The 14,307-nt window shown below is 45.5% G+C and overlaps 1 protein-coding gene across 1 annotated transcript in view; it reads left to right on the top strand.

Moving 5' to 3' along the window:
* Window positions 1–14,307, top strand: part of LOC112111355 (myosin-IIIb-like) — a 91,019-nt gene that overhangs the window by 58,506 nt on the left and 18,206 nt on the right. Inside the window, exons 8-13 of the mRNA XM_026658267.1 lie at window positions 2,034–2,081; window positions 2,281–2,372; window positions 3,342–3,473; window positions 4,485–4,603; window positions 8,728–8,924; window positions 11,993–12,082. Coding sequence (XP_026514052.1) covers window positions 2,034–2,081; window positions 2,281–2,372; window positions 3,342–3,473; window positions 4,485–4,603; window positions 8,728–8,924; window positions 11,993–12,082 — 678 coding nt within the window. The remainder of the gene's footprint in view (window positions 1–2,033; window positions 2,082–2,280; window positions 2,373–3,341; window positions 3,474–4,484; window positions 4,604–8,727; window positions 8,925–11,992; window positions 12,083–14,307) is intronic.

Here is a 14,307-nt window from a genome sequence, read left to right as displayed (position 1 = left end):
GGGGCTAGGGCGGCACCCCCTGTCCTCTTTTTGGATTGTTGAAATATGGTAACCCTAGAGGAATTGCAAACTCAAGTGAGGATAGAGATGATACAAAGGCTCTAGAGGGGGAGATGGGCAGGTAATACAGCATGTTTCCACCTAGAAACACGCACATTACTGCATGTGAGAGAGAAGTAACCTAAAAGATAGATGTTTACACAGCAGGCACTGGCTGGGAGAGACTGAGGAGAGGTACATATTCATTAATGATCTGGAAAAGGGGGTGAACAGTGAAGTGGCAAAGTTTGCAGCTGATACAAAATTACTCAAAGTAGCTAAGTCCAAAGCTGACTGCAATGAGTTACAGAGGAATCCCATAAAAGTTGGTGACTGGACAACAAAATGGCAGATGAAATTCAACATTGATAAGTGCAAAGTAATCTACATTGGAAAAAATAATCCCAACTATACTTACACAATGATGGATTTAAAATTAGCTGTTACCACTGAAGAAAGAGATCTTGGAGGCACTGTGGATAGTTCTCAGAAAACTTCTGCACTGTGTGTAGCAGCAGGGGTCAAAATGCTTAACAGTATGTTAGGAACTATTAGGAAAGGGACAGAAAATATCCTCATGCCTCTACATAAATCTATGATGTGCCCACACCTGTCTTACTGTGTCCAGTTCTGGTTTCCCCATCTCGAAAAGGTTCAGAGAAGGGCAACAAAGATGATCAAGGGTATGGAGCAGCTTCCATACAAGGATCTAAAATATTAGATCGTTCAACGTAGAAAAGAGACGACTAAGGGGAGATACAATAGACGTCTATAAAGTCATGAATGAGTGGAAAAAATGACTAGAGAAAGGTTATTTACCCTTTAACACAATACAAAAAACGGGTCACCAATTAAATTAATAGAGGGCAGGTTTAATACAAAAAAGAGGAAGTCCTTTTTCACACAGTGCACAGGTAACCTGTGGAACTCATTGTCATGGAATGTTGTGATGACCAAAAGTATAACCGGGTTAAAAAAAGAACTGGATAAGTTCATGGGGGTTAGGTCCATGAAATGCTATATTAGACAAGATGATTAGGGATGCAGCCCCATGCTCAGAGCAACCTCTGACTACTAGAAGCTGGGAGTGGAATGCAGGGGTGGATCACTCCATAAATGACTTGTTCAGTACACTCCCCATGAAGCTTTGGTATGGGCCAAATACTGGGCAAGCTGGACCATGGTCTAAACTGGTATGGAACCAGCTCTTTCGCCTCGGACGTAAGTTTGCCCTGCAAAATGGCAGCAAGGAGCATCTATGTGACTTTAGTGGCAGCATTTGCAGAGCGGGAAGGGAAGAGCTCTTCTCTATGCCATATCTGGAGTAATCCATTCAGATACAAATGTATGAAGAGTGTAACTGCCACAGAGGGAGAGATTATTTAAGGGTGTTCAAGGAATGTAACTAGGTGTAGTTAGAGGAAACTGAGGGCTTGTAAACACTAATGCTTACTTCGGTATAACTTAAGTTGCTCAAGGGTGTGGAAACCCACCCCCCTGAATGATGTAAGTTATATTGATCAATGGCATAGAGTGTCTGCACTAGCACGCTACAACAGTGCAGTGCATCGGCACAGCTGCACCGCCCTAGCGATTTTAGTGTAGACTAGCCTTTTGATCGTATAATGTGTAGTTGTGCTCTACCCGGATTCATGTTCTGCACTTATCCACTGGGATTTGAGAACTTCTCAGAACTAGGAAATTCAACAAGGAAAAAACTTCTGACAATGAGATCTTTATCTGTGGGAATCTCCCCCAGGAGGAAGGGCCAGGAGCCTAGTCACTGGGGGAATCACCCTCCTGAGGCAAGGGCTGGGTATGCGTTTGCTAACAAGCCCCACCATAATCCCTGCACCAGCTGTGATTCTGTGAGATCTACCATTTGGGAGCCAGCTTTCACAAGGGGTGCAATGCAGTACAAAGGGTTGCCTGTCTCTGGCTGCACTAAGTAGAAGGGGACTTTTGACTAATTTTTTTTTCTCCTCCTTTCTTAGCTGCTTGGAGATTTTGCGGAGTACAGAGCTGAAAGGCTGGAGATGTGGGTAGGTGTGGGCTGCTGCACATGGGTCTGGACTGAGCATGATGGGTCTGAGCTGTATTGTGCGCGTGTGTGGAGTGGGAACTAGCTCTCTGCAATAACTGCCACCTTTATGTACCAGGGGCCTGTTCTAGTGATGGGATGGGGTCTGAAATGAGTCCTATATCTTACTATTGCCTTGGCATTCTCTCCCATCCCCACAGGAAGTCCCGCCTCTTTTTTAAGTACTGGCACCAGGAGCTGCTGGCAAAGAGCATGGACCGCTTGGAAAAGGCAGCAGTAATCATCCAGAAGAGTGAGTATTGGGGCAGGAGGGTCTCCTCCAACGCAGAGAGCATATCAGGGCAAGGAGCACAGGCGGGAGTCCTTCCCCAACCCCTCTCTCATCCCAGAAGATCCCTTGATAGCATTCCAGGGCAGTGGAGACAGAAAAACCTGATCAGGCTCCATCTCTACGGCACCTCAAACCCTTTGTGTTCGTGGTGTGAACAACAAACGCTCAACTCCTTCTCAGAGTCTTCAGCAAGCAGGAAAGCAGTCTAAGGGCTGGTCCACACTGGGGCGGGGGATCGATCTAGGAAACGCAACTTCAGCTACGAGAATAGCGTAGCTGAAGTCGACGTTTCCTAGATCGAACTAAGTTTACTTACTGCGGGTCCACACGGTGCAGGCAAGCTCCCCCGTCGACAGCGCTTCCTCCTCTCGGCGAGCAGGAGTTCCGCAGTCGACGGGGGAGTGCTTCTGGGATCAATTTATCGCGTCCAGATGAGACGTGATAAATCGATCCCAGAAGATCAATCTCTACCCGCCGAATCAGGCGGGTAGTGTGGACAGGAAGGGGCATATGTGGGAGAGCAGAGCAGGTGCAAGCTTGCTGGTCTTGCTGTAAAGTGGATGTCCAGGGAAGTGGTTAATGAGCTTCTTATAATGATGGGATGAATTGTAAGAAGTCATGGGAAGCTGGAGAGAAGCGCAAGCAGAAGGGCAGACCAGAAAATGTCATTATCCTCTCAGGGAAGGACAGTAGCGTATGATCCAGGTGACCACTGCCCTACTAGCCTGGCTGCTGTCCCTGGCAGAACAATGGGATCATGAGCAATAGGTGCGCTGGTGAGAGACATGGTAGAGCCTTCTCTCTGCACAGTCTCTCTGGTATGACTCTGTATTGGACACACAGGTACTACAGGATGCTGCTCTTGCCCGGCCCTTGTTCCTTGCTGTTCCAGTGGAGTCTCTGCTCTAACTGTAGCTTCTCTCTGAGCAGCTTACAAGAGATTCTGCTGTAGGAAGATTTACCAGGAGCTGGTGGTTGAGCTCAGAGCCCGAGAGAAGCGCCTGCAGGAGGAAGCAGAGAGAGAGAGCAACAGGCAACTGGAACTGGAGTCCCAGGCCCAGAGTAAGTCACTGACACCACCTCCTTCCATCAATACCTCCGTGCCCCAAATCCCTGGATGCTCACTTAGGCTAGGTCTACACTACGGGGGGTGGGGGGTCGACCTAAGATACGCAACTTCAGCTACGTGAATAGCGTAGCTGAAGTTGTGTATTTTAGGTCAACTTACCTGGCTGTGAGGACGGCGGCGAGTCGACGGCAGCCGCGCCGCCGTCGACTCCGCTTCCGCCTCTTGCCATGGTGGATTTCCGGAGTCGACAGCAGAGCGATCAGGGATCGATTTTATCGCGTCTTCACTAGACGCGATAAGTCGATCCCCAATAGATCGATTGCTACCCGCCGGTCCGGCGGGTAGTGAAGACGGGCCCTTAGTGGCTGTGTCCAGCCACCACAGACCCTACTGGGTCTGACTGCCTTATTCCCTAGTTGTAGCTGACCCCTCAGACCACACTCTCTTCTATGCCACACCTGAGTGGTGGGTAGTTAGAGGGGACGATACACCTGCCTCTGTGAAACTCTCCTCCAGCATTTGCCTCAGGACAGGCCCCATCTCCACTTGGAAATGGAGGCTCTTTCCCATAGAGGCTGGGAACTGAGCTGTGAAATCCCACGTGCCTTGGGCTGGGATGGGAAAGGCACCCTGGCCTCACCCAGCCTCTTCTGCTAATGCAGCAGGGGATGGCTTCATGCCATCACCCACTCAGAGCTGGATTTTTTTCCTTAGAGCATGGAGCAGGAGGTGGCAGCAGAGCAGGGACCCTACCCCTTCTCACTCCTTTCCATGCTCCATAGCAAGGCTCAGGTGGGATGGGAAAGTTCCAAGCTCCATGGATTGATGTTCCTGGGAGTCCCTTGTCTTGCAGCTGCCATGCTGCCTACTGGAGAGGCAGAACTTTCCCCATGGTACCTTTGGGTGTGATGGTATTGTACCCACATGCTCCATTCCTGGGTGGGATGAATCATTCTCTGGGGGTTCCTAATGCCATTTGTTCCCTCCTCTCACTGCATGAATAGTTGCCTCGCCAGTCCCTGTGCCACGGAGGAGACGTCCTCAGCCCCTCCCACGTTCTCAGCCTGGAGCTGATTCTCTGACACAGCCACCAGTACCACGCCCTCGCAGCAAACTCACAGAGGTAATAATGTTGGCTTTGCCTAGGGTCAGATACCCAGGGACATCCCAACATGTGATCTTGAGCCCTCCCATCTGCACATCCCGTACATGTGATCCAGGGAGAACCACGCTCCTCATCCATGTAACCAGGAATAAAGAGGAGTTCATGCCCAATATTGTGAGTTTAAATAAACCAATCCTGGTAAAACCTTGGGCAGGGCTTGGTCTTGGGAGAACTGAAAGTGAAAGTTGGATGAGGTTCCTGTCTGGTCTCCCCTAGGGCGCAGACTTGAGTGAGATCGTCTGTGATATCTTCAAAGGAGCTTACTGTAAGTGTCCCCCACCTCTTGCTGCTGCCTCCACTGTTAATTTTCGATAAGTCTTGGAGCACTGAGGAAGTTCCAGGAGACTGGAAGGAAGCTAGTGTTGTACCAGTTTGTAAAAAGGGTAAATGGGATGACACGAGTAATCATAGGCTCGTCAATCTGACATCGATCTTGGACAAGATAATGAAGCAACTGAGACAGAATCATAGACTATCAGGGTTGGAAGGGACCTCAGGAGGTCATCTAGTCCAACCCCCTGCTCAAAGCAGGACCAATCCCAAACTAAATCGTCCCAGCCAGGGCTTAAAAAGCTCTAAGGAAGGTGTCAGGGTTCCCTCCCCACTCTGAACGTAGGGTACAGATGTGGGGACCTGCATGAAAGACCCCCTTAGCTTATTTCTACCAGCTTAGGTTAAAACTTCCCCAAGGCACAAATTCTTCCTTGTCCTTGGACGGTATCACTGCCACCACCAAGTGAGTTAGACAAAGATTCAGGAAAAGGACTACTTGGAGTTCCTGTTTTCCCAAAAAATCCCCCCAAGCCCCTTCACCCCCTTTCCTGGGGAGGCTTGAGAATAATATACTAACCAAATAGGTAAACAAGGTTAGCACAGACCAGACCCTTGAGTTTTTAGGAAACTAAAAACCAATCTGGTTCTTAAAAGCAGAACTTTATTATAAAGAAAAAAAGTAAAAGAAGCACCTCTGTAAAATCAGGATGGAAGGTAATTTTACAGGGTAATAAGATGTAAAACACAGAGGATTCCCCTCTAAGCAAAACTTCAAAGTTACAAAAAACAGGAATAAACCTCCCTCTTAGCACAGGGAAAATTCACAAGCTAAAACAAAAGATAAGCTAACGCATTTCCTTGCTATTACTTACAATTTTTGTACTCTTGGGCCTGGTCTACACTACGGGATTAATTCGGATTTAGCAGCGTTAATTCGAATTAACCCTTCACCCGTCCACACAACAGAGCCATTTAGTTCGAATTAAAGGGCGCTTTAAATCGATTTCTGTACTCCACCTCGACGAGCGGAGTAGCGCCAAAATCGATTTTGTTAATTCGAATTAGGGTTAGTGTGGCCGCACACCACTGAATTAATGTGGTTAAAATTAATGGGGTAGTGTGGCCGCACACCACCGAATTAATGTGGTTAAAAACCGAATTAATGTGCTTAGTGTGGCCGCGCACAATCGAATTTATACAATCTGTTTCCCAAATTCGAATTATCTAAATTCGGATTAATCCTGTAGAGTAGACATACCCTTGGATGCTTATTTCAGGTAGGGTTTTAGGAGATGGTTTTTCCTGCCCTGGTCCCTCTCTGTCCCAGAGAGAACAACAAAAGAGAGCACAAAACAAAACCTCCCCCCACAGATTTGAAAATATCTTCTTCCATTATTGGTCCTTTTGGTTAGGTGCCAACCAGGTTATTTGAGCTTCTTAACCCCTTACAGGTAAAGGAGGGATTTTATGTTACCCTTAGCTGTATGTCTATGACAGAAGGCGATTCCTCCACCTCCCTAGGTAACCCATTCCAGTGCTTCACCACCCTCCTAGTGAAAAAGTTTTTCCTAATAGCCAACCTAAACCTCCCCCACTGCAACTTGAGACCATTACTCCTTGTTCGGTCATTTGCTACCACTGAGAACAGTCTAGATCCATCCTCTTTGGAACCCCCTTTCAGGTAGTTGAAAGCAGCTATCAAATCCCCCTTCATTCTTCTCTTCTGCAGACTAAACAATCCCAGTTCCCTCAGCCTCTCCTCATAAGTCATGTGCTCCAGCCCCCTAATCATTTTTGTTGCCCTCCGCTGGACTCTTTCCAATTTTTCCACATCCTTCTTGTAGTGTGGGACCCAAAACTGGACACACTACTCCAGATGAGGCCTCACCAATGTCGAATAAAGGGGAATGATCACGTCCCTCGATCTGCTGGAATGCTCCTCCTTATACAGTCCAAAATCCCGTTAGCCTTCTTGGCAACAAGGGCACACTGTCGACTCATATTCAGCTTCTCGTCCACTGTAACCCCTAGGTCCTTTTCTGCAGAACTGCTGCCTAGCCATTTGGTCCCTAGTCTGTAGCAGTGCATGGGATTCTTCCGTCCTAAGTGCAGGACTCTGCACTTGTCCTTGTTGAACCTCATCAGATTTCTTTTGGCCCAATCCTCTAATTTGTCTAGGTCCCCCTGTATCCTATCCCAACCTTCCAGCGTATCTACCACTCCTCCCAGTTTAGTGTCACCTGCAAACTTGCTGAGGGTGCAGTCCATGCCATCCTCCAGGTCATTAATGAAGATATTGAACAAAATCGGCCCCAGGACCTACCCTTGGGGCACTCCGCTTGATACCGGCTGCCAACTAGACATGGAGCCATTGATAACTACCCGTTGAGCCTGACGATCTAGCCAGCTTTCTATCCACCTTATAGTCCATTCATCCATCCCATACTTCTTTAACTTGCTGGCGTATCAAAAGCTTTGCTAAAGTCAAGGAATAACATGTCCACTGCTTTCCGCTCATCCACAGAGCCAGTTATCTCATCATAGAAGGCAATTAGGTTAGTCAGGCATGACTTGCCCTTGGTGAATCCGTGCTGACTGTTCCTGATCACTTTCCTCTCCTCTAAGTGCTTTAAAATTGATTCCTTGAGGACCTGCTCTATGATTTTTCCAGGGACTGAGGTGAGGCTGACTGGCCTGTAGTTCCCCAGATCTTCCTCCTTCCCTTTTTTAAAGATGGGCACTACATTAGCCTTTTTCCAGTCATCCGGGACCTCCCCCGATTGCCATGAGTTTTCAAAGATAATGGCCAATGGCTCTGCAATCACATCCGTCAACTCCTTTAGCACCCTCGGATGCAGTGCCCCAGGACTCGATTAATAAATAATTAAAGGAGGGTAATGCAATTAATGCAAATCAACATGGGTTTATGGAAAATAGATCCGGTCAAACTAACCTGGTATCTTCTTAGATGAGATTATAAGTTTATTTGATAAAGCTACTAGTATTGATGTAATACATGTAAATTTCTGCAGTGCGTTTGACTTGATATTTCACAACATTTTGATTTAAAAAAACTAGGAGGATATAAAATTAACATGGCACACATTAAATAGGTTAAAAACTGGCTAACACAAAATGTAATGGTAAACAGAATCATCATCAAGTGGGTGCTTGGATACATAAACAGGGGAGTCTCAAGTAGGAGTAGAGAGGTTTATTTATCTTTCTATTTGGCACTTGTGCAACGTCTGCTGGGATCCTGTGTCCAGTTCTGGGTGCTCACCATTCAAGAAGGAGATTGATAAATTAGAGAAGGGTTCAGAGAAGAACCATGAGAATAGAAAACTCGCCTTATAGTGATAGACTCAAGGAGGTCAATCTACTTAGCTTAACACAGAGAAGGTGAAGGGTTGACTTGATTAGCCTAGAAGTATCTACACAGGAAACAAATATTTAATAATGGGCTCTTCAGTCTAGCAGACTGATCCAGTGGCTGGAAGTTGAAGCTAGACCTTCGGCACGTGGCCCATCAGGGTAATCCGCTGGTGGGCCGTGAGACATTTTGTTTACGTTGACCGTCCACAGGCATGGCCCCCGTAACTCCCAGCAGCTGCGGTTCACTGTTCCCGGCCAATGGGAGCTGTGGGAAGTGGCGGCCAGAAGTTATGCTCTATGAATTATTTTGAGAGAGGTATGTGGCCTGTGTTATACAGGAGCGCAGACTAGATGATCACAGTAGTCCCTTCTGGCCTAGGAATCTATCACTCTCACACCCACCTTCCTTTTTTCTCTCTCTTTCCTGTTTTCAGTCGACTCCCTTTGATAATTTTTTGCGCTCCAGGCCCTGCCCTGTGCTGGGGACAAAGGGGCAGACAGGAGAAGAGGAAGAAATGAGGCAAATCAAGAGGGGAGCAACTCTCCGCTGGTTCAGAGAGACACAGGCCTGGAAGGTTATGCAGGATGATGGGGCCTTTCCTGGCTGGCTGCATGGGATGATCAGCAGGAGGTGAGAACCCTAGGGGCTTGCAGCATACCAAGGGGGCTGGGCTGTGCAGGCAGAGACTGGCATGTCCTTAGGGAGAGTCTGTATGAGAGTGGGGGTTGGGGTCCCTGGAGATAGCATGGACTGGTTTCTTGGGTAGCTGGGAATAGGACACATGGCCTTTCCACTCTAGAGCACTGATTCCCATCCAGACCCGTCAGGGGGATTGGCTGATTTATGGAGCTGGGAGTGGGGTACAGGGCCTTTTACTTCTAGGTCACTAGTTCCAATCCAGGGTGACAGCAACTGAAGGTTTTTATCTGATTTTTATCCCAAAGATTGATGAATGGTAAATGTTGATGAGGACAGGACAGCCATGTAGATTTGTACTGCTTGGTAAGCTGGGCCCATTTAGAATAAAAGTGTTCTAATTAGGGCTGTCAATCGTAATTAACTCACGCGATTAACTCAAAAAAATTAATCGTGATTGAAAAAATTAATCGTGATTAATCGCACTGTTCAACAATAGAATACTAATTGAAATGTATTAAATATTTTTGGATGATTTTCTACATTTTCAAATATATCGATTTCAATTACAGCACAGAATACAAAATGTCCAGTGCTCACTTTATATTATTTTTTATTACAAATATTTGCACTGTAAATATGATAAACAAAAGAAATAGTATTTTTAATTCATCTCATACAAGTTCTGTAGAGCAATCTCTTTATCATGAAAGTGCAACTTTCAAATGTAGGTTTTTTTTTTTGTTACATAACTGCACTCAAAAACGAAACAATGTAAAACTTTAGAGCCTACAAGTCCACTCAGTCCTACTTCTTGTTCAGCCAAACGCTAAAAAGTTTACATTTATGGGAGATAACGCTGCCCACTTCTTAATTACAGTGTCATCTGAAAATGAGAACAGGCATTTCCATGGCACTGTTGTAGCTGGCATCGCAAGATATTTATGTGCCAGATGCGCTAAAGATTCATATGCCTCTTCATGCTTCAGCCATCATTCCAGAGGACATGTGTCCACAATAATGACGCTCATTAAAAAAATAATGCGTTAATTAAATTTGTGACTGAACTCCTTAGGAGAGAATTGTATGTCTACTGCTCTGTTTTACCTGCATTCTGCCATATAATTCATGTTATAGCAGAGACGGATGATGACCCAGCACATGTTCGTTTTAAGAACACTTTCATTGCAAATTTGACAAAATGCAAAGAAGATACAAATGTGAAATTTCTAAAGATAGTTACAGTCCTCGACCCAAGATTTAAGAATCTGAAGTGCCTTCCAAAATCTGAGAGGGACGAAGTGTGGAACATGCTTTCAGAAGTCTTAAAAGAGCAACACTCTGATGCGGAAACTACAGAACCCAAACCACCAAAAAAGAAAATCAGCCTTTTGCTGGTGGCATCTGACCCAGATGATGAAAATGAACATGTGTCGGTCCACACTGCTCTGGATCATTATCGAGCAGAACCCATCATCAGCATGGACGCATGCCCTATGGAATGATGGTTGAAGCATCAATGGACATATGAATCTTTAGTACATCCGGCATGTAAATATCTTGTGACGCCAGCTACAACAGTGCTATGCGAATGCCTTTTCTCACTTTTAGGTGACATTGAAAACAAGAAGCAGGCAGCATTATCTCCTGCAAATGTAAACAATCATGTTTGTCTGAGTGATTGGCTGAACAAGAAGTGAGACTGATTGGACTTGTAGGCTCTAAAGTTTTACATTGTTTTATTTTTGAATGCAGGGTTTTTTTTGTACATAATTCTATATTTGTAAGTTCAACTTTCATGATAAAGAGATTGCACAACAGTACTTGTATTTGGTGAATTGAAAAATACTATTTCTCTTGTTTGTTACATTGCAAATATTTGTAATAAACAATAAATATGAAGTGAGCACTGTACACTTTGTATTCTGTGTTGTAACTGACATCAATTATATTTGAAAATGTAGAAAACATCCAAAAATATTTAAATAAATGATATTCTATTATTGTTTAACTGCGTGATTAATTGCACAATTAATTGTGATTCATTTTTTTAATCGCTTAACAATCCTAATTTTAATATAATTAAATGCAAAGTTATACATCTAGGATCAAGGAATGCAGGCTGTACCTACAGAATGAGGGACTGTGTCCTGGGAAGCAGTGACTCTGTAAAGGATTTAGAGGTCATAGGGCACCAGCAATTGAACATGAGCTCCCAATGTGATGCTGTGGCTAAAAGGGATCCTGGGATGTGTAGAGACAGGAGTAGGGAGGTGATTTTAACTCTGTGTGTGGAGTTCAATACGACAATACTGTTGTCACAGATCCACAGGATCTTTGCTATAGCCCAGCCTTTAAGCAGTCCCCTTCAGTGTGCCAGACCCCCAAGGAGTCCCACCCTCCCTTCAGGCTAGCCTCTGCAGCTTCACTGCCTCCTAGACTGAGCCTCGGTTTAACGCTGTGAGCTCTGTTCAGCAAACCCAATTGAAACAGACTCCTGATAACAACTTGGACACTCTTCAGGGACTAATGCACACAAGCAAGTGCTTGAAGTGACACCAAACAGTCTTTTCAAAACAGAGGAGGATGTATTAGTCAACTGGAACACAGCATTGGAAGTCCTTATATTAGCATACAGAAATAAAGGTTAAAACATGGTCCATTATGGTCAATCCAGAGCAATTCACCAGCTATTTCAGCTCTATCTCTCTGACTCCTTTGTCAGTCCCAGGAGAGAGCAACCAGTTTCCTCCAAAAGCCCACACTGTATTCCCTGACTGTCTTGTCTCAGAGACATTGTGGGTGAGAGATCTTTTATTGGACCAACTTCTGTTGGTGATAGAGACAAGCTTTCAAGCTACACAGAGCTCTTCCTCAGGTCTGGGAATGGTACTTAGTGTCACAGTGTGCCTGAAGTGAAGCGGACAGCATGAGAGTGATGCTGGCTGCACCATAGAGGGAGTGTTACCAGGATGTGAAAAAGGGATGGGGGCTCCAGAACAGGGAGAGCACAGGGTTTTATTGCTGACTCTCGGATTAAAATCTTTCCTCTTTGCTTTCAGGGAAGCTGAGAACTTGCTGATGGACAAGCCTCTGGGCTGCTTCCTGGTTCGAATCAGTCAGAGCAGGCCAGGCTACACCCTGTCATACAGGTAACGCACCCACTACTTTTCTTCTACCAGGACTCTTGGTGATGGGCTGCATGGGGCAATGGTAGCACAGTGCGTCAGCTTTCTCCGTGGACTGAGATACTGAGACTGGTGCTCAGACACTCCTGACCTGGGTGCCCTAGACACACCCCAAAGGGACAGATGGGGACTCTGGGGCCTCCATAAAGAAGAGAGAGCCTCTGCCTTTTACTGAGGATTAGATTGATTCATGAACTATGTATAGTAGCCGCAGGACATGAGCTGGAGGGGATGCTAAGTATGGGCACTGTGTGGGGAGCTGAGAAGGTGGGCAGTTGATGTAGATGCTGTATGTAGGGATGGATGGAGCTGGAGCTGAGATGGTGGGCAGTTGATGTGGATGCTCCATCCATCCCCACATGCAGCTGTATGGGAGGTGGAGGATGGTGGGTGTGGGTACTGCATGAGGAAGTGCCATATTGGGTGGGAAGGGGATGCTGTTTCTGGGTCCTGCACTGTGGGATCAGGCTGGAGGAGTTGCTGCCTGGAATGGGGACAGACTGGAGGAGGTTGGGATGCATAGGCTAGGAATATACTCAGAGGGGAGTGATGGAAAGGGATCCTTTGCACCGATACATGCAAGAGAAAGTGCAGGGTAGTGATGCAGGGGCACAAGCCTGTAAGATCGAATGGGCTAGTGAGGAGTCCTAGATTCTAAGGCCAGAAGGGACCACTATTATCATCTAGTCTGATCTCCTAACACAGGCCAGAGAACTGCCCCAAAATACTTCCTGTTTGAACTACAGCATCTATTTTAGAAAAACATCCAATCTTGATTTTAAAATAGTCAGTGATAGAGAATCCACCATGACCACTGGTAAATTGTTCCAATGATTAATTACTCTCACTATCAAAAATTTGCCACCTTCGTTTCCAGTCTGAAATTGTCTAACTTCAACTTCCAGCCACTGGATCTTGTACCTTTGTCAGTTAAGCTGAAGAGCCCTGTATTATCAAATTTCTATTCCCCATGTAGGTACTTATAAACTGTGATCAAGTCACCCTTAACTTTCTCTGTGAGAAACTGAATAGGTTGAGCTAGAGTCTATCACTATAAGGCATGTTTTCCAATCCTTTAACCATCCTCATGGCTTTTCTTTGAACCCTCTCTAATTTATTGATATCTTTCTTGAAATGAGGACATTAGAAATGGACACAGTATTTCCGTAGGGGTACCACCAATGCCAAATACAGAGGTAATAAAACCTCTCTACTCCTGCTTGAAATTCCCCTGTTAGTGCATCCAAGGGTTGTGTTAACCCTTTTGGCCATAGCCTCGCACAGGAAGCGCCCGTTCAGCTGATTATCCCCCCATAATCCCCCAATCGTTCTCAGAGTCGCTGCTTCCCAGTAGAGTCACCCATCTTGTAGATGTGGCTTATGTTCTTTGTTCCTAGGTATATACATTCCTATTTGGAATTGAAACACACATTGCTTGCATCCAGCTTACCAACCAATTCAGTATATGTGACCAGCCCTTTTTATTATTTATATTTCCCCAAATGTTTGTGTCACCTGCAAACTTTGTCAGTGATAATTTTGTTCCAGGTCATTGATAAAAATGTTAAATAGTGTAGGGCCAAGAACCATGTCAGGCTACCTCAACTGGCTCATGTCTGTGCATGCCTGGCTCCGGGCAGACTGTCAAGAAGTAGGGCACAAACCCTAAATTGGTTGTATGTTCCATAATTAGGTTTCACCAACCAAGTAACAAGAGTGAACTCCACAAGCTCTATAACAGCCTTATCCTGGAGTCACAGACCGTCACATTGGGCACTCCAGTCTATCTTGCCACCCAGGCAAGCTTGTCTTTGTGATAGATGGTCTCTTACAGCAAAAATCACAACAATATTCAGGTTTCAGAGTGGTAGCCATGTTAGTCTGTATCAGCAAAAAGAATGAGGAGTACTTGTGGCACTTTAGAGACTAACAAATTTATTTGAGCATAAGCTTTCATGGGCTAAAACCCACTTCATTGGATGCATGCAGTGGAAAATACAGTAGGAAGATATATAGACACAGATGACATAAAAAAATGGGTGTTGCCATAGTAACTGTAACGAGAGTAATCAGTTAAGGTGGGTTGTTATTAGCAGGAGAAAAAAAACGTTTGTAGTGATAATCAGGATGGCCCATTTCCAACAGTTGACAAGAAGGTGTGAGTAACAGTGGGGGGGGGGGGGGGAAAT

The sequence above is a fragment of the Terrapene carolina genome, unplaced genomic scaffold, assembly GCF_002925995.2.
Source record: "Terrapene carolina triunguis isolate 2854851 unplaced genomic scaffold, T_m_triunguis-2.0 Scaffold422, whole genome shotgun sequence".
NCBI classification, from domain to species: Eukaryota; Metazoa; Chordata; order Testudines; family Emydidae; genus Terrapene; species Terrapene triunguis.
Note: the sequence above shows the minus strand (reverse complement) of the source record. Positions and strands in the feature narration are given on the sequence as shown.